Raw genomic sequence first — 21,251 nt, forward strand, 5'->3', positions numbered from 1 at the left:
GGAAAAAACGTGTTTCGGAATCCTAATTTCGACAAAAGCCCCACACAAAAATATAGGAAAAACACCCTCAAAAGTCCATCTTTTAAGTTAGCTTTCCAATCCAAGGCATCAAAGTACTCCAGACACATACAGGAATTACAAATAACCACAAAAGACATGTCTCACATGTTAAATGGTATATTCAAGAAAGAGAAAAGGAATTGGACCGCGGAGTCAAAAGTCGGAATGCATGCAATTTCAGTTTCAAGGTCTAAAGTGACGTCAACAGCATGATTTTTTGACAGCTCTCTAATTATTGTTACGCGTAACTTTTATGGCAAAAACTGGGATCATTGCATGCGAAATTCACCAATATATCAGCAAAAGGCCCAAATAAATGTATTGATGTGAATCAGTGTTACTTTTCTTGATGAAAAGGAGACTTTTTTTTATTTTAAGCAATTTTTTTCACAACAAAAAACTCACTGACAGCATATAAAATCATGTTTTCAAGAAAATTATTATTAAAAGCTTCACTTACAATCTAAACATACACATTGCAATTAAAATAATTAATGCTATCATGATGAGAGGAATAATTTGCAGCTTTCAAGCCGATACAAGCCTGCTACCCAAAATTAACACTTGAAATGGCGCAAATCGCTCCTTCAACAGCTTACGACACAATGTGACATTTGTTGCTCATCCAGATAGTCTCTCTCATTAAAATAAGTCCTGTTGGCTTCATTTTATTAAGTGTTCTCTTTAAAATCCAGCGTTGAAAGCTTAAGTTTTGCAAAAATGCCACAGTCCCCATGCAAAAAAGCATGTTTGCTAAGGAATTCCTGCCCGAGGGGCCACACTAATGTCAGAAAAGTCATTTGGGTGTGATTCCTCTGTAGTTCAGTGTACATTCATTTCACTACCTGGGGATGACTATCAGGATCAATTTTCCCAGCTTGGTGAAGTGTTGACCTTTCAGGATGTCGATGGATCGTCCACAAGGGCTGCACCACTGCGGCCATGGTACCGGACAGGGAGTCGGATTGAGGTGTACACAAACCCGGAGTCAGGCAAGGATCATCCAGACCTTTAATAAAATAAAATGTTAAGGCCCCTGAAACTGGCAATTATGTTCAACACTGAGATAAGGAAACACATAAAGGAGACATCATGCCATGGCTTTATCATTATTGACACGGCAAACTCGAGCAGCTGGGGACTCGGCTCTAAACAAAACAGGTATGCTCCTATCAATCCGAGCAAGATGGCATGTCAGAGTTAAAAAGAGGCAAACAAACATACAAAAGAGATAGTAAAGGAAATTAGAAATTAAATGCCAGAAGTAATTTAAGTATTGTTTTTCTGTCTGCAAGGGTTGCTGTGGAAAATAGTGCTTAACGCATAGTTTGGCCTGTCAGGGGTTCTGCTGGCAAGAACACATCGAAGTCATATCTGCCCGAGAACTGTAAGCTTGAGATAACCATATCTGATGAAGTACTGCTTGAAGAATGCATTCTAATTGTACTTGAACCAGATAGCATTGACAGCACAAGGCTTCAGACCCCCCAAAAGTGTGAGGCTTTCAATAGTGCTTACCTGATACCAGACCGCAATGCCCAAGACAGTGACTTTCTCCCGGAACTGCACAGGCCGCATCCGCAGCACAATCCTTAAGCTCAATCATGGTCTGGCTGACTCTGAAATAGTGAAATCTGAATTTACAGATGCTCCTTTTTCTAAAGGTTATGAGTTTATTGCCTATCTTAAAAGCAATCACAATGACATACTAAAGAAGACATGTGCATTTCTGAAAAGACATACAGCTGCCCGATACTCGACTAGGAAAAGGCGCTATGGTCTTCACTCTGAAATTCATTACTCTAAGGGCTTAACAGAACCAAAGCCAGATCTTACAGCTAAATGGCCCCACCTACAGCTAAATATGCTTTATAGGTTGAAAATAAAGTTATTTGTCTGAAGAACTAGCGCTATTTACTCATCAGCTATGTTGCTTCACCGGCCGCAATTCTGTAAACATAGTGTATATATGGAAATACCTAGTCTACCGCATGCGACGCACCACTACGTCCACTGTAAATACACAGCTAAGTTAGTACTCTAACGAACAAACTGAAATTCATGTTTGAATTAAACAATCAGTATGATGACTCTCATTGAAATCATGTCCAGTGCACCAGTCAGAGCAAGACAGCTAGCGGATTGTTGACCGTCTGCGGCAAAAGGGACAAATGGTCAGGCCTACAAACAAAGAGAAAAATGGCATAAATGGGTTGCATTCATGTGATTTGGCATATTTTTCATCTTGCTCTCCACCTGAAACTTCAATCTTTGGACATAATAATATTTACATTCAAGATTTGTTGGAAATGTAACCCTTACTTGTCCATACCAGGTCCCCCTCCCATCCGGAACAGTCCAAAACCACCTAAAACATCCATTTGAACCAAAATATTGACATCTCTCATCTATTTTAGCACCCAAATCATCAAAACATTCATTAAAATTCATGTTCTACTTGTCTCGCTTGCAGACGAATCAATGTGACCTTGACATTGCAGTAAATGTGCTTTTTTAAGGTTATATTACACTAATTCCGATTCCCATAGGGTCCCATTATAAAACTGACAACTTTCACAGCATTTTTCTTGCCTTTTCGACGTATCAATTTTTCCGAACCTGGTATCATTTTAAAGATGGATCTGTCCTCTTCCAATAATTGCAATCAAAAACATACCGTCTCGCAACTTCTAAGAAAGTAAATCGCTGTCGAATGAACCCACCGTTGAAAAACGTGTTTCGGAATCCTAATTTCGACAAAAGCCCCACACAATAGAAAACACACCCTCAAAAGTCCATCTTTTAAGTTAGCTTCCAATCCAAGGCATCAAAGTACTCCAGACACATACAGGATATTACAAATAACCACAAAAGACATGTCTCACATTGTTAAATGGCTTATATTCAAGAAGAGAAAAGGAACTCTTTAGAAATAGGCACTACTTTCGAATGGACCACGGAGGGATACACAATGATTTAGTGTAATGTAACCTTTAAGGGAACTCAACTTTGTCCTATCCTTTTCAAACTTTCTCCACATGAGATTTAAACTATTTCCACAATGAATATGCAATTTCAGTGCATTCGGAGGGGGGAAAAGGCCTTAAAATGGCCGTTTAAAGCGGTGACTAAATTGGCCGCAGTCAAGTCGGAATGCATGATTTTTAGTCTAAGTGACGACAGCTGATTTTGTGTCTCTAATTATTGTTACGCGTAACTTTTATGGCAAAAACTGGGATCATTGCATGCGAAATTCACCAATATATCAGCAAAAGGCCCAAATAAATGTATTGATTGTGAATCAGTGTACTTTTCTTGATGAAAAAGGAGACTTTTTTATTATTTTAAGCACTTTTTTCACACAAAAAAACTCACTGACAGCATATAAAATCATGTTTTTCAAGAAAATTATTATTAAAAGCTTCACTTACAATCTAAACATACACATTGCAATTAAAATAATTAATGCTATCATGATGAGAGGAATAATTTGCAGCTTTCAAGCCGATACAAGCCTGCTACCCAAAATTAACACTTGAAATGGCGCAAATCGCTCCTTCAACAGCTTACGACACAATGTGACATTTGTTGCTCATCCAGATAGTCTCTCTCATTAAAATAAGTCCTGTTGGCTTCATTTTATTAAGTGTTCTCTTTAAAATCCAGCGTTGAAAGCTTAAGTTTTGCAAAAATGCCACAGTCCCCATGCAAAAAAGCATGTTTGCTAAGGAATTCCTGCCCGAGGGGCCACACTAATGTCAGAAAAGTCATTTGGGTGTGATTCCTCTGTAGTTCAGTGTACATTCATTTCACTACCTGGGGATGACTATCAGGATCAATTTTCCCAGCTTGGTGAAGTGTTGACCTTTCAGGATGTCGATGGATCGTCCACAAGGGCTGCACCACTGCGGCCATGGTACCGGACAGGGAGTCGGATTGAGGTGTACACAAACCCGGAGTCAGGCAAGGATCATCCAGACCTTTAATAAAATAAAATGTTAAGGCCCCTGAAACTGGCAATTATGTTCAACACTGAGATAAGGAAACACATAAAGGAGACATCATGCCATGGCTTTATCATTATTGACACGGCAAACTCGAGCAGCTGGGGACTCGGCTCTAAACAAAACAGGTATGCTCTATCAATCCGAGCAAGATGGCATGTCAGAGTTAAAAAGAGCAAACAAACATACAAAAGAGATGTAAAGGAAATTAGAAATTAAATGCCAGAAGTAATTTCAAGTATTTTTTTTTGTCTGCAAGGGTTGCTGTGGAAAATAGTGCTTAACGCATAGTTTGGCCTGTCGGGGTTCTGCTGGCAAGAACACATCGAAGTCATATCTGCCCGAGAACTGTAAGCTTGAGATAACCATATCTGATGAAGGACTGCTTGAAGAATGCATTCTAATTGTACTTGAACCAGATAGCATTGACAGCACAAGGCTTCAGACCCCCCAAAAGTGTGAGGCTTTCAATAGTGCTTACCTGATACCAGACCGCAATGCCCAAGACAGTGACTTTCTCCCGGAACTGCACAGGCCGCATCCGCAGCACAATCCTTAAGCTCAATCATGGTCTGGCTGACTCTGAAATAGTGAAATCTGAATTTACAGATGCTCCTTTTTCTAAAGGTTATGAGTTTATTGCCTATCTTAAAAGCAATCACAATGACATACTAAAGAAGACATGTGCATTTCTGAAAAGACATACAGCTGCCCGATACTCGACTAGGAAAAGGCGCTATGGTCTTCACTCTGAAATTCATTACTCTAAGGGCTTAACAGAACCAAAGCCAGATCTTACAGCTAAATGGCCCCACCTACAGCTAAATATGCTTTATAGGTTGAAAATAAAGTTATTTGTCTGAAGAACTAGCGCTATTTACTCATCAGCTATGTTGCTTCACCGGCCGCAATTCTGTAAACATAGTGTATATATGGAAATACCTAGTCTACCGCATGCGACGCACCACTACGTCCACTGTAAATACACAGCTAAGTTAGTACTCTAACGAACAAACTGAAATTCATGTTTGAATTAAACAATCAGTATGATGACTCTCATTGAAATCATGTCCAGTGCACCAGTCAGAGCAAGACAGCTAGCGGATTGTTGACCGTCTGCGGCAAAAGGGACAAATGGTCAGGCCTACAAACAAAGAGAAAAATGGCATAAATGGGTTGCATTCATGTGATTTGGCATATTTTTCATCTTGCTCTCCACCTGAAACTTCAATCTTTGGACATAATAATATTTACATTCAAGATTTGTTGGAAATGTAACCCTTACTTGTCCATACCAGGTCCCCCTCCCATCCGGAACAGTCCAAAACCACCTAAAACATCCATTTGAACCAAAATATTGACATCTCTCATCTATTTTAGCACCCAAATCATCAAAACATTCATTAAAATTCATGTTCTACTTGTCTCGATTGCAGACGAATCAATGTGACCTTGACATTGCAGTAAATGTGCTTTTTTAAGGTTATATTACACTAATTCCGATTCCCATAGGGTCCCATTATAAAACTGACAACTTTCACAGCATTTTTCTTGCCTTTTCGACGTATCAATTTTTCCGAACCTGGTATCATTTTAAAGATGGATCTGTCCTCTTCCAATAATTGCAATCAAAAACATACCGTCTCGCAACTTCTAAGAAAGTAAATCGCTGTCGAATGAACCCACCGTTGAAAAACGTGTTTCGGAATCCTAATTTCGACAAAAGCCCCACACAATAGAAAACACACCCTCAAAAGTCCATCTTTTAAGTTAGCTTCCAATCCAAGGCATCAAAGTACTCCAGACACATACAGGATATTACAAATAACCACAAAAGACATGTCTCACATTGTTAAATGGCTTATATTCAAGAAGAGAAAAGGAACTCTTTAGAAATAGGCACTACTTTCGAATGGACCACGGAGGGATACACAATGATTTAGTGTAATGTAACCTTTAAGGGAACTCAACTTTGTCCTATCCTTTTCAAACTTTCTCCACATGAGATTTAAACTATTTCCACAATGAATATGCAATTTCAGTGCATTCGGAGGGGGGAAAAGGCCTTAAAATGGCCGTTTAAAGCGGTGACTAAATTGGCCGCAGTCAAGTCGGAATGCATGATTTTTAGTCTAAGTGACGACAGCTGATTTTGTGTCTCTAATTATTGTTACGCGTAACTTTTATGGCAAAAACTGGGATCATTGCATGCGAAATTCACCAATATATCAGCAAAAGGCCCAAATAAATGTATTGATTGTGAATCAGTGTACTTTTCTTGATGAAAAAGGAGACTTTTTTTTATTTTAAGCACTTTTTTCACACAAAAAAACTCACTGACAGCATATAAAATCATGTTTTTCAAGAAAATTATTATTAAAAGCTTCACTTACAATCTAAACATACACATTGCAATTAAAATAATTAATGCTATCATGATGAGAGGAATAATTTGCAGCTTTCAAGCCGATACAAGCCTGCTACCCAAAATTAACACTTGAAATGGCGCAAATCGCTCCTTCAACAGCTTACGACACAATGTGACATTTGTTGCTCATCCAGATAGTCTCTCTCATTAAAATAAGTCCTGTTGGCTTCATTTTATTAAGTGTTCTCTTTAAAATCCAGCGTTGAAAGCTTAAGTTTTGCAAAAATGCCACAGTCCCCATGCAAAAAAGCATGTTTGCTAAGGAATTCCTGCCCGAGGGGCCACACTAATGTCAGAAAAGTCATTTGGGTGTGATTCCTCTGTAGTTCAGTGTACATTCATTTCACTACCTGGGGATGACTATCAGGATCAATTTTCCCAGCTTGGTGAAGTGTTGACCTTTCAGGATGTCGATGGATCGTCCACAAGGGCTGCACCACTGCGGCCATGGTACCGGACAGGGAGTCGGATTGAGGTGTACACAAACCCGGAGTCAGGCAAGGATCATCCAGACCTTTAATAAAATAAAATGTTAAGGCCCCTGAAACTGGCAATTATGTTCAACACTGAGATAAGGAAACACATAAAGGAGACATCATGCCATGGCTTTATCATTATTGACACGGCAAACTCGAGCAGCTGGGGACTCGGCTCTAAACAAAACAGGTATGCTCTATCAATCCGAGCAAGATGGCATGTCAGAGTTAAAAAGAGCAAACAAACATACAAAAGAGATGTAAAGGAAATTAGAAATTAAATGCCAGAAGTAATTTCAAGTATTTTTTTTTGTCTGCAAGGGTTGCTGTGGAAAATAGTGCTTAACGCATAGTTTGGCCTGTCGGGGTTCTGCTGGCAAGAACACATCGAAGTCATATCTGCCCGAGAACTGTAAGCTTGAGATAACCATATCTGATGAAGTACTGCTTGAAGAATGCATTCTAATTGTACTTGAACCAGATAGCATTGACAGCACAAGGCTTCAGACCCCCCAAAAGTGTGAGGCTTTCAATAGTGCTTACCTGATACCAGACCGCAATGCCCAAGACAGTGACTTTCTCCCGGAACTGCACAGGCCGCATCCGCAGCACAATCCTTAAGCTCAATCATGGTCTGGCTGACTCTGAAATAGTGAAATCTGAATTTACAGATGCTCCTTTTTCTAAAGGTTATGAGTTTATTGCCTATCTTAAAAGCAATCACAATGACATACTAAAGAAGACATGTGCATTTCTGAAAAGACATACAGCTGCCCGATACTCGACTAGGAAAAGGCGCTATGGTCTTCACTCTGAAATTCATTACTCTAAGGGCTTAACAGAACCAAAGCCAGATCTTACAGCTAAATGGCCCCACCTACAGCTAAATATGCTTTATAGGTTGAAAATAAAGTTATTTGTCTGAAGAACTAGCGCTATTTACTCATCAGCTATGTTGCTTCACCGGCCGCAATTCTGTAAACATAGTGTATATATGGAAATACCTAGTCTACCGCATGCGACGCACCACTACGTCCACTGTAAATACACAGCTAAGTTAGTACTCTAACGAACAAACTGAAATTCATGTTTGAATTAAACAATCAGTATGATGACTCTCATTGAAATCATGTCCAGTGCACCAGTCAGAGCAAGACAGCTAGCGGATTGTTGACCGTCTGCGGCAAAAGGGACAAATGGTCAGGCCTACAAACAAAGAGAAAAATGGCATAAATGGGTTGCATTCATGTGATTTGGCATATTTTTCATCTTGCTCTCCACCTGAAACTTCAATCTTTGGACATAATAATATTTACATTCAAGATTTGTTGGAAATGTAACCCTTACTTGTCCATACCAGGTCCCCCTCCCATCCGGAACAGTCCAAAACCACCTAAAACATCCATTTGAACCAAAATATTGACATCTCTCATCTATTTTAGCACCCAAATCATCAAAACATTCATTAAAATTCATGTTCTACTTGTCTCGATTGCAGACGAATCCATGTGACCTTGACATTGCAGTAAATGTGCTTTTTTAAGGTTATATTACACTAATTCCGATTCCCATAGGGTCCCATTATAAAACTGACAACTTTCACAGCATTTTTCTTGCCTTTTCGACGTATCAATTTTTCCGAACCTGGTATCATTTTAAAGATGGATCTGTCCTCTTCCAATAATTGCAATCAAAAACATACCGTCTCGCAACTTCTAAGAAAGTAAATCGCTGTCGAATGAACCCACCGTTGAAAAACGTGTTTCGGAATCCTAATTTCGACAAAAGCCCCACACAATAGAAAACACACCCTCAAAAGTCCATCTTTTAAGTTAGCTTCCAATCCAAGGCATCAAAGTACTCCAGACACATACAGGATATTACAAATAACCACAAAAGACATGTCTCACATTGTTAAATGGCTTATATTCAAGAAGAGAAAAGGAACTCTTTAGAAATAGGCACTACTTTCGAATGGACCACGGAGGGATACACAATGATTTAGTGTAATGTAACCTTTAAGGGAACTCAACTTTGTCCTATCCTTTTCAAACTTTCTCCACATGAGATTTAAACTATTTCCACAATGAATATGCAATTTCAGTGCATTCGGAGGGGGGAAAAGGCCTTAAAATGGCCGTTTAAAGCGGTGACTAAATTGGCCGCAGTCAAGTCGGAATGCATGATTTTTAGTCTAAGTGACGACAGCTGATTTTGTGTCTCTAATTATTGTTACGCGTAACTTTTATGGCAAAAACTGGGATCATTGCATGCGAAATTCACCAATATATCAGCAAAAGGCCCAAATAAATGTATTGATTGTGAATCAGTGTACTTTTCTTGATGAAAAAGGAGACTTTTTTATTATTTTAAGCACTTTTTTCACACAAAAAAACTCACTGACAGCATATAAAATCATGTTTTTCAAGAAAATTATTATTAAAAGCTTCACTTACAATCTAAACATACACATTGCAATTAAAATAATTAATGCTATCATGATGAGAGGAATAATTTGCAGCTTTCAAGCCGATACAAGCCTGCTACCCAAAATTAACACTTGAAATGGCGCAAATCGCTCCTTCAACAGCTTACGACACAATGTGACATTTGTTGCTCATCCAGATAGTCTCTCTCATTAAAATAAGTCCTGTTGGCTTCATTTTATTAAGTGTTCTCTTTAAAATCCAGCGTTGAAAGCTTAAGTTTTGCAAAAATGCCACAGTCCCCATGCAAAAAAGCATGTTTGCTAAGGAATTCCTGCCCGAGGGGCCACACTAATGTCAGAAAAGTCATTTGGGTGTGATTCCTCTGTAGTTCAGTGTACATTCATTTCACTACCTGGGGATGACTATCAGGATCAATTTTCCCAGCTTGGTGAAGTGTTGACCTTTCAGGATGTCGATGGATCGTCCACAAGGGCTGCACCACTGCGGCCATGGTACCGGACAGGGAGTCGGATTGAGGTGTACACAAACCCGGAGTCAGGCAAGGATCATCCAGACCTTTAATAAAATAAAATGTTAAGGCCCCTGAAACTGGCAATTATGTTCAACACTGAGATAAGGAAACACATAAAGGAGACATCATGCCATGGCTTTATCATTATTGACACGGCAAACTCGAGCAGCTGGGGACTCGGCTCTAAACAAAACAGGTATGCTCTATCAATCCGAGCAAGATGGCATGTCAGAGTTAAAAAGAGCAAACAAACATACAAAAGAGATGTAAAGGAAATTAGAAATTAAATGCCAGAAGTAATTTCAAGTATTTTTTTTTGTCTGCAAGGGTTGCTGTGGAAAATAGTGCTTAACGCATAGTTTGGCCTGTCGGGGTTCTGCTGGCAAGAACACATCGAAGTCATATCTGCCCGAGAACTGTAAGCTTGAGATAACCATATCTGATGAAGGACTGCTTGAAGAATGCATTCTAATTGTACTTGAACCAGATAGCATTGACAGCACAAGGCTTCAGACCCCCCAAAAGTGTGAGGCTTTCAATAGTGCTTACCTGATACCAGACCGCAATGCCCAAGACAGTGACTTTCTCCCGGAACTGCACAGGCCGCATCCGCAGCACAATCCTTAAGCTCAATCATGGTCTGGCTGACTCTGAAATAGTGAAATCTGAATTTACAGATGCTCCTTTTTCTAAAGGTTATGAGTTTATTGCCTATCTTAAAAGCAATCACAATGACATACTAAAGAAGACATGTGCATTTCTGAAAAGACATACAGCTGCCCGATACTCGACTAGGAAAAGGCGCTATGGTCTTCACTCTGAAATTCATTACTCTAAGGGCTTAACAGAACCAAAGCCAGATCTTACAGCTAAATGGCCCCACCTACAGCTAAATATGCTTTATAGGTTGAAAATAAAGTTATTTGTCTGAAGAACTAGCGCTATTTACTCATCAGCTATGTTGCTTCACCGGCCGCAATTCTGTAAACATAGTGTATATATGGAAATACCTAGTCTACCGCATGCGACGCACCACTACGTCCACTGTAAATACACAGCTAAGTTAGTACTCTAACGAACAAACTGAAATTCATGTTTGAATTAAACAATCAGTATGATGACTCTCATTGAAATCATGTCCAGTGCACCAGTCAGAGCAAGACAGCTAGCGGATTGTTGACCGTCTGCGGCAAAAGGGACAAATGGTCAGGCCTACAAACAAAGAGAAAAATGGCATAAATGGGTTGCATTCATGTGATTTGGCATATTTTTCATCTTGCTCTCCACCTGAAACTTCAATCTTTGGACATAATAATATTTACATTCAAGATTTGTTGGAAATGTAACCCTTACTTGTCCATACCAGGTCCCCCTCCCATCCGGAACAGTCCAAAACCACCTAAAACATCCATTTGAACCAAAATATTGACATCTCTCATCTATTTTAGCACCCAAATCATCAAAACATTCATTAAAATTCATGTTCTACTTGTCTCGATTGCAGACGAATCAATGTGACCTTGACATTGCAGTAAATGTGCTTTTTTAAGGTTATATTACACTAATTCCGATTCCCATAGGGTCCCATTATAAAACTGACAACTTTCACAGCATTTTTCTTGCCTTTTCGACGTATCAATTTTTCCGAACCTGGTATCATTTTAAAGATGGATCTGTCCTCTTCCAATAATTGCAATCAAAAACATACCGTCTCGCAACTTCTAAGAAAGTAAATCGCTGTCGAATGAACCCACCGTTGAAAAACGTGTTTCGGAATCCTAATTTCGACAAAAGCCCCACACAATAGAAAACACACCCTCAAAAGTCCATCTTTTAAGTTAGCTTCCAATCCAAGGCATCAAAGTACTCCAGACACATACAGGATATTACAAATAACCACAAAAGACATGTCTCACATTGTTAAATGGCTTATATTCAAGAAGAGAAAAGGAACTCTTTAGAAATAGGCACTACTTTCGAATGGACCACGGAGGGATACACAATGATTTAGTGTAATGTAACCTTTAAGGGAACTCAACTTTGTCCTATCCTTTTCAAACTTTCTCCACATGAGATTTAAACTATTTCCACAATGAATATGCAATTTCAGTGCATTCGGAGGGGGGAAAAGGCCTTAAAATGGCCGTTTAAAGCGGTGACTAAATTGGCCGCAGTCAAGTCGGAATGCATGATTTTTAGTCTAAGTGACGACAGCTGATTTTGTGTCTCTAATTATTGTTACGCGTAACTTTTATGGCAAAAACTGGGATCATTGCATGCGAAATTCACCAATATATCAGCAAAAGGCCCAAATAAATGTATTGATTGTGAATCAGTGTACTTTTCTTGATGAAAAAGGAGACTTTTTTTATTATTTTAAGCACTTTTTTCACACAAAAAAACTCACTGACAGCATATAAAATCATGTTTTTCAAGAAAATTATTATTAAAAGCTTCACTTACAATCTAAACATACACATTGCAATTAAAATAATTAATGCTATCATGATGAGAGGAATAATTTGCAGCTTTCAAGCCGATACAAGCCTGCTACCCAAAATTAACACTTGAAATGGCGCAAATCGCTCCTTCAACAGCTTACGACACAATGTGACATTTGTTGCTCATCCAGATAGTCTCTCTCATTAAAATAAGTCCTGTTGGCTTCATTTTATTAAGTGTTCTCTTTAAAATCCAGCGTTGAAAGCTTAAGTTTTGCAAAAATGCCACAGTCCCCATGCAAAAAAGCATGTTTGCTAAGGAATTCCTGCCCGAGGGGCCACACTAATGTCAGAAAAGTCATTTGGGTGTGATTCCTCTGTAGTTCAGTGTACATTCATTTCACTACCTGGGGATGACTATCAGGATCAATTTTCCCAGCTTGGTGAAGTGTTGACCTTTCAGGATGTCGATGGATCGTCCACAAGGGCTGCACCACTGCGGCCATGGTACCGGACAGGGAGTCGGATTGAGGTGTACACAAACCCGGAGTCAGGCAAGGATCATCCAGACCTTTAATAAAATAAAATGTTAAGGCCCCTGAAACTGGCAATTATGTTCAACACTGAGATAAGGAAACACATAAAGGAGACATCATGCCATGGCTTTATCATTATTGACACGGCAAACTCGAGCAGCTGGGGACTCGGCTCTAAACAAAACAGGTATGCTCTATCAATCCGAGCAAGATGGCATGTCAGAGTTAAAAAGAGCAAACAAACATACAAAAGAGATGTAAAGGAAATTAGAAATTAAATGCCAGAAGTAATTTCAAGTATTTTTTTTTGTCTGCAAGGGTTGCTGTGGAAAATAGTGCTTAACGCATAGTTTGGCCTGTCGGGGTTCTGCTGGCAAGAACACATCGAAGTCATATCTGCCCGAGAACTGTAAGCTTGAGATAACCATATCTGATGAAGGACTGCTTGAAGAATGCATTCTAATTGTACTTGAACCAGATAGCATTGACAGCACAAGGCTTCAGACCCCCCAAAAGTGTGAGGCTTTCAATAGTGCTTACCTGATACCAGACCGCAATGCCCAAGACAGTGACTTTCTCCCGGAACTGCACAGGCCGCATCCGCAGCACAATCCTTAAGCTCAATCATGGTCTGGCTGACTCTGAAATAGTGAAATCTGAATTTACAGATGCTCCTTTTTCTAAAGGTTATGAGTTTATTGCCTATCTTAAAAGCAATCACAATGACATACTAAAGAAGACATGTGCATTTCTGAAAAGACATACAGCTGCCCGATACTCGACTAGGAAAAGGCGCTATGGTCTTCACTCTGAAATTCATTACTCTAAGGGCTTAACAGAACCAAAGCCAGATCTTACAGCTAAATGGCCCCACCTACAGCTAAATATGCTTTATAGGTTGAAAATAAAGTTATTTGTCTGAAGAACTAGCGCTATTTACTCATCAGCTATGTTGCTTCACCGGCCGCAATTCTGTAAACATAGTGTATATATGGAAATACCTAGTCTACCGCATGCGACGCACCACTACGTCCACTGTAAATACACAGCTAAGTTAGTACTCTAACGAACAAACTGAAATTCATGTTTGAATTAAACAATCAGTATGATGACTCTCATTGAAATCATGTCCAGTGCACCAGTCAGAGCAAGACAGCTAGCGGATTGTTGACCGTCTGCGGCAAAAGGGACAAATGGTCAGGCCTACAAACAAAGAGAAAAATGGCATAAATGGGTTGCATTCATGTGATTTGGCATATTTTTCATCTTGCTCTCCACCTGAAACTTCAATCTTTGGACATAATAATATTTACATTCAAGATTTGTTGGAAATGTAACCCTTACTTGTCCATACCAGGTCCCCCTCCCATCCGGAACAGTCCAAAACCACCTAAAACATCCATTTGAACCAAAATATTGACATCTCTCATCTATTTTAGCACCCAAATCATCAAAACATTCATTAAAATTCATGTTCTACTTGTCTCGATTGCAGACGAATCCATGTGACCTTGACATTGCAGTAAATGTGCTTTTTTAAGGTTATATTACACTAATTCCGATTCCCATAGGGTCCCATTATAAAACTGACAACTTTCACAGCATTTTTCTTGCCTTTTCGACGTATCAATTTTTCCGAACCTGGTATCATTTTAAAGATGGATCTGTCCTCTTCCAATAATTGCAATCAAAAACATACCGTCTCGCAACTTCTAAGAAAGTAAATCGCTGTCGAATGAACCCACCGTTGAAAAACGTGTTTCGGAATCCTAATTTCGACAAAAGCCCCACACAATAGAAAACACACCCTCAAAAGTCCATCTTTTAAGTTAGCTTCCAATCCAAGGCATCAAAGTACTCCAGACACATACAGGATATTACAAATAACCACAAAAGACATGTCTCACATTGTTAAATGGCTTATATTCAAGAAGAGAAAAGGAACTCTTTAGAAATAGGCACTACTTTCGAATGGACCACGGAGGGATACACAATGATTTAGTGTAATGTAACCTTTAAGGGAACTCAACTTTGTCCTATCCTTTTCAAACTTTCTCCACATGAGATTTAAACTATTTCCACAATGAATATGCAATTTCAGTGCATTCGGAGGGGGGAAAAGGCCTTAAAATGGCCGTTTAAAGCGGTGACTAAATTGGCCGCAGTCAAGTCGGAATGCATGATTTTTAGTCTAAGTGACGACAGCTGATTTTGTGTCTCTAATTATTGTTACGCGTAACTTTTATGGCAAAAACTGGGATCATTGCATGCGAAATTCACCAATATATCAGCAAAAGGCCCAAATAAATGTATTGATTGTGAATCAGTGTACTTTTCTTGATGAAAAAGGAGACTTTTTTTTATTTTAAGCACTTTTTTCACACAAAAAAACTCACTGACAGCATATAAAATCATGTTTTTCAAGAAAATTATTATTAAAAGCTTCACTTACAATCTAAACATACACATTGCAATTAAAATAATTAATGCTATCATGATGAGAGGAATAATTTGCAGCTTTCAAGCCGATACAAGCCTGCTACCCAAAATTAACACTTGAAATGGCGCAAATCGCTCCTTCAACAGCTTACGACACAATGTGACATTTGTTGCTCATCCAGATAGTCTCTCTCATTAAAATAAGTCCTGTTGGCTTCATTTTATTAAGTGTTCTCTTTAAAATCCAGCGTTGAAAGCTTAAGTTTTGCAAAAATGCCACAGTCCCCATGCAAAAAAGCATGTTTGCTAAGGAATTCCTGCCCGAGGGGCCACACTAATGTCAGAAAAGTCATTTGGGTGTGATTCCTCTGTAGTTCAGTGTACATTCATTTCACTACCTGGGGATGACTATCAGGATCAATTTTCCCAGCTTGGTGAAGTGTTGACCTTTCAGGATGTCGATGGATCGTCCACAAGGGCTGCACCACTGCGGCCATGGTACCGGACAGGGAGTCGGATTGAGGTGTACACAAACCCGGAGTCAGGCAAGGATCATCCAGACCTTTAATAAAATAAAATGTTAAGGCCCCTGAAACTGGCAATTATGTTCAACACTGAGATAAGGAAACACATAAAGGAGACATCATGCCATGGCTTTATCATTATTGACACGGCAAACTCGAGCAGCTGGGGACTCGGCTCTAAACAAAACAGGTATGCTCTATCAATCCGAGCAAGATGGCATGTCAGAGTTAAAAAGAGCAAACAAACATACAAAAGAGATGTAAAGGAAATTAGAAATTAAATGCCAGAAGTAATTTCAAGTATTTTTTTTTGTCTGCAAGGGTTGCTGTGGAAAATAGTGCTTAACGCATAGTTTGGCCTGTCAGGGTTCTGCTGGCAAGAACACATCGAAGTCATATCTGCCCGAGAACTGTAAGCTTGAGATAACCATATCTGATGAAGTACTGCTTGAAGAATGCATTCTAATTGTACTTGAACCAGATAGCATTGACAGCACAAGGCTTCAGACCCCCCAAAAGTGTGAGGCTTTCAATAGTGCTTACCTGATACCAGACCGCAATGCCCAAGACAGTGACTTTCTCCCGGAACTGCACAGGCCGCATCCGCAGCACAATCCTTAAGCTCAATCATGGTCTGGCTGACTCTGAAATAGTGAAATCTGAATTTACAGATGCTCCTTTTTCTAAAGGTTATGAGTTTATTGCCTATCTTATAAAGCAATCACAATGACATACTAAAGAAGACATGTGCATTTCTGAAAAGACATACAGCTGCCCGATACTTGACTAGGAAAAGGCGCTATGGTCTTCACTCTGAAATTCATTACTCTAAGGGCTTAACAGAACCAAAGCCAGATCTTACAGCTAAATGGCCCCACCTACAGCTAAATATGCTTTATAGGTTGAAAATAAAGTTATTTGTCTGAAGAACTAGCGCTATTAACTCATCAGCTATATTGCTCCACCGACCGCAATTCTGTAAACATAGTGTATATATGAAAATACCTAGTCTACCTCATGCGACGCACCACTACGTCCACTGTAAATACACAGCTAAGTTAGTACTTTAACGAACAAACTGAAATTCATGTTTGAATTAAACAATCAGTATGATGACTCTCATTGAAATCATGTCCAGTGCACCAGTCAATGCAAGACAGCTAGCGGATTGTTGACCGTCTGCGGCTCAAAGGACAAATGGTCAGGCCTACAAACAAAGAGAAAAATGGCATAAATGGGTTGGATTCATGTGTTTTGGCATATTTTTCATCTTGCCCTCCACCTGAAACTTCAATCTTTGGACATGATACTATTTATATTCAAGATTTGTTGGAAATGTAACCCTTACTTGTCCATACCAGGTCCCCCTCCCATCCGGAACAGTCCAAAACCACCTAAAACATCCATTTGAACCAAAATATTGACATCTCTCATCTACTTTAGCACCCAAATCATCAAAACATTCATTAAAATTCATGTTGTACTTGTCTCGCTTGCAGACGAATCCATGTGATCTTGACATTGCAGTAAATGTGCTTTTTTAAGGTTATATTACACTAATTCCGATTCCCATAGGGTCCCATTATAAAACTGACAAATTTCACAGCATTTTTCTTGCCTTTTCGACGTATCAATTTTTCCGAACCTGGTATCATTTTAAAGATTGATCTGTCCTATTCCAATAATTGCAATCAAAAACATACCGTCTCGCAACTTCTAAGAAAGTAAATCGCTGTCGAATGAACCCACCGTAGAAAAACGTGTTTCGGAATCCTAATTTCGACAAAAGCCCCACACAATAGAAAACACACCCTCAAAAGTCCATCTTTAAAGTTAGCTTCCAATCCAAGGCATCAAAGTACTCCAGACACATACAGGATATTACAAATAACCACAAAAGACATGTCTCACATTGTTAAATGACTTATATTCAAGAAGAGAAAAGGAACTCTTTAGAAATAGGCACTACTTTCGAATGGACCACGGAGGGATACACAATGATTTAGTGTAATGTAACCTTTAAGGGATCTCAACTTTGTCCTATCTTTTTCAAACTTTCTCCACATGAGATTTGAACTATTTCCACCATGAATATGCAATTTCAGTGCATGCGGATGGGGGTAAAGGCCTTAAAATGGCCATTTAAAGCGGTGACTAAATTGGCCGCAGTCAAGTCGGAATGCATGATTTTTAGTCTAAGTGACGACAGCTGATTTTGTGTCTCCAATTATTGTTACGCGTAACTTTTATGGCAAAAACTGGTATCATTGCATGCAAAATTCAGCAATTTATCAGCAAAAGGCCCAATTAAATGTATTGATTGTGAATCAGTGTACTTTTCTTGATGAAAAAGGAGACTTTTTTTAATTTTAAGCACTTTTTTCACAAAAAAACCTCACTAACAGCATATAAAATCATGTTTTTCAAGAAAATTATTATTAAAAGCTTCACTTACAATCTAAACATACACATGTAATTAAAATAATTAATGCTATTATGATGAGAGGAATAATTTGCAGCTTTCAAGCCGATACAAGCCTGCTACCCAAAATTAACACTTAAAATGGCGCAAATCGCTCCTTCAACAGCTTACGACACAATGTGACATTTGTTGCTCATCCAGATAGTCTCTCTCATAAAAATAAGTCCTTTTGGCTACATTTTATTAAGTGTTCTCTTTAAAATCCAGTGTTGAAAGCTTAAGTTTTGCAAAAATGCCACAGTCCCCATGCAAAAAAACATGTTTGCTAAGGAATTCCTGCCCGAGGGGCCACACTAATGTCGGGAAAGTCATTTGGGTGTGATTCCTCTGTAGTTCAGTGTATATTCATTTCACTACCTGGGAATGACTATCAGGATCAATTTTCCCAGCTTGGTGAAGTGTTGACCTTTCAGGATGTTGATGGATCGTCCACAAGCGCTGCACCACCGCGGCCTCGGTACCGGACAGGGAGTCGGATTGAGGTGTACACAAACCCGGAGTCAGGCAAGGATCATCCAGACCTTTAATAAAATAAAATGTTAAGGCCCCTGAAACTGGCAATTATGTTCAACACTGAGATAAGGAAACACATAAAGGAGACATCATGCCATGGCTTTATCATTATTGACACGGCAAACTCGAGCAGCTGGGGACTCGGCTCTAAACAAAACAGGTATGCTCTATCAATCCGAGCAAGATGGCATGTCAGAGTTAAAAAGAGCAAACAAACATACAAAAGAGATGTAAAGGAAATTAGAAATTAAATGCCAGAAGTAATTTCAAGTATTGTTTTTTGTCTGCAAGGGTTGCTGTGGAAAATAGTGCTTAACGCATAGTTTGGCCTGTCAGGGTTCTGCTGGCAAGAACACATCGAAGTCATATCTGCCCGAGAACTGTAAGCTTGAGATAACCATATCTGATGAAGTACTGCTTGAAGAATGCATTCTAATTGTACTTGAACCAGATAGCATTGACAGCACAAGGCTTCAGACCCCCCAAAATTGTGAGGCTTTCAATAGTGCTTACCTGATACCAGACCGCAATGCCCAAGACAGTGACTTTCTCCCGGAACTGCACAGGCCGCATCAGCAGCACAATCCTTAAGCTCAATCATGGTCTGGCTGACTCTGAAATAGTGAAATCTGAATTTACTGATGCTCCTTTTTCTAAAGGTTATGAGTTTATCTTATTAAAAGCAATCACAATGACATGCTAAAGAAGACATGTGCATTTCTGAAAAGACATACAGCTGCCCGATACTTGACTAGGAAAAGGCGCTATGGTCTTCACTCTGAAATTCATTACTCTAAGGGCTTAACAGAACCAAAGCCAGATCTTACAGCTAAATGGCCCCACCTACAGCTAAATATGCTTTATAGGTTGAAAATAAAGTTATTTGTCTGAAGAACTAGCGCTATTAACTCATCAGCTATGTTGCTCCACCGACCGCAATTCTGTAAACATAGTGTATATATGAAAATACCTAGTCTACCTCATGCGACGCACCACTACGTCCACTGTAAATAAACAGCTTAGTTAGTACTTAAACGAACAAACTGAAATTCATGTTTGAATTAAACAATCAGTATGATGACTCTCATTGAAATCATGTCCAGTGCAGCAGTCGGTGCAAGACAGCTAGCGGATTGTTGACCGTCTGCGGCTCAAAGGACAAATGGTCAGGCCTACAAACAAAGAGAAAAATGGCATAAATGGGTTGGATTCATGTGATTTGGCATATTTTTCATCTTGCCCTCCACCTGAAACTTCAATCTTTGGACATGATACTATTTATATTCAAGATTTGTTGGAAATGTAACCCTTACTTGTCCATACCAGGTCCCCCTCCCATCCGGAACAGTCCAAAACCACCTAAAACATCCATTTGAACCAAAATATTGACATCTCTCATCTATTTTAGCACCCAAATCATCAAAACATTCATTAAAATTCATGTTCTACTTGTCTCGCTTGCAGACGAATCCATGTGACCTTGACATTGCAGTAAATGTGCTTTTTTAAGGTAATATTACACTAATTCCGATTCCCATAGGGTCCCATTACAAAACTGACAACTTTCACAGCATTTTTCTTGCCTTTTGACGTATCAATTTTTCCGAACCTGGTATCATTTTAAAGATGGATCTGTCCTCTTCCAATAATTGCAATCAAAAACATACCGTCTCGCAACTTCTAAGAAAGTAAATCGCTGTCGAATGAACCCACCGTAGAAAAACGTGTTTCGGAATCCTAATTTCGACAAAAGCCCCACACAATAGAAAACACACCCTCAAAAGTCCATCTTTTAAGTTAGCTTCCAATCCAAGGCATTAAAGTACTCCAGACACATACAGGATATTACAAATAACCACAAAAGACATGTCTCACATTGTTAAATGGCTTATATTCAAGAAGAGAAAAGGAAGTCTTTAGAAATAGGCACTACTTTCGAATAGACCACGGAGGGATACACAATGATTTAGTGTAATGTAACCTTTACCAAATCGAAAAAATGTCCCGTCGTTATTTTTACTTTTTTAATTTAGGTAATTTATTTTTTTATTATGAACCTAAACTAATTCAATATGTTGAAAATCTAAAAGAGAATGATACTACTTTTCACAATATAACACTTATAAAAAATAATAACGTCCTACCGAATCTGGTAGGATTTTCTTGTGATGGCAGAGGTTGTATGTGAGAGCAAGGAACGACAACTCTGCATGGAGATTGCTATTGTTATTGTCAGAAAATGGATCTGAATATGCTAGGGGCTGAGTGCTTAAAGTATATTTTTAAAGATTTAAACTTTTGCACACATAATCAAATATATATCGAATGATCCGTGCGGTAAAAAAAATCGTCAACTTTACGTCGACTCTAAATTTTCATCGTCATCG

General features: G+C 39.0%; 1 protein-coding gene across 50 annotated transcripts; it reads right to left on the reverse strand.

Moving 5' to 3' along the window:
- Positions 1–493: 493 nt before the first annotated feature.
- LOC127834011 (uncharacterized) lies at positions 494–20,729 on the reverse strand. 50 transcript variants are annotated; one of them, XR_008027730.1, is made up of 10 exons: positions 19,378–19,500; positions 18,709–18,872; positions 16,413–16,513; positions 13,447–15,907; positions 12,778–12,941; positions 10,479–10,579; positions 9,810–9,973; positions 7,512–7,612; positions 4,546–7,006; positions 3,451–4,040 (listed from the first exon to the last, which is right to left on the reverse strand). XR_008027730.1 is itself a non-coding variant. In XM_052359565.1 (5 exons), the coding sequence occupies exons 1-4, from the start codon at positions 20,261–20,263 to the stop codon at positions 10,559–10,561; spliced, it is 372 nt and encodes a 123-aa protein (XP_052215525.1). In that variant the 5' UTR covers positions 20,264–20,371; the 3' UTR covers positions 494–1,069; positions 10,479–10,558. The 50 variants fall into 50 exon arrangements, 17 of the variants coding, with proteins under 17 accessions (XP_052215525.1, XP_052215527.1, XP_052215526.1 ...); XR_008027729.1 differs by lacking the exon at positions 3,451–4,040 and adding an exon at positions 494–1,069 and having other exon boundaries at positions 10,479–12,941; positions 19,378–19,499; XR_008027739.1 differs by lacking the exon at positions 12,778–12,941 and having other exon boundaries at positions 15,744–15,907.
- Positions 20,730–21,251: the final 522 nt, after the last annotated feature.

This window comes from Dreissena polymorpha, chromosome 6 (assembly GCF_020536995.1).
Source record: "Dreissena polymorpha isolate Duluth1 chromosome 6, UMN_Dpol_1.0, whole genome shotgun sequence".
Taxonomy (NCBI): Eukaryota; Metazoa; Mollusca; class Bivalvia; order Myida; family Dreissenidae; genus Dreissena; species Dreissena polymorpha.

Coding starts and splice junctions, on each gene's coding strand:
- LOC127834011 (XM_052359565.1), bottom strand. CDS start 20,263: ATGAGAGATGTCAATATTTTGGTTCAAATGGATGTTTTAGGTGGTTTT. Junction 12,942..13,446: donor GCATTGCGGTCTGGTATCAG/GTAAGCACTATT, acceptor ATTTTATTAAAG/GTCTGGATGATCCTTGCCTG. Junction 10,580..12,777: donor ATCCTGATAGTCATCCCCAG/GTAGTGAAATGA, acceptor TCACTATTTCAG/AGTCAGCCAGACCATGATTG.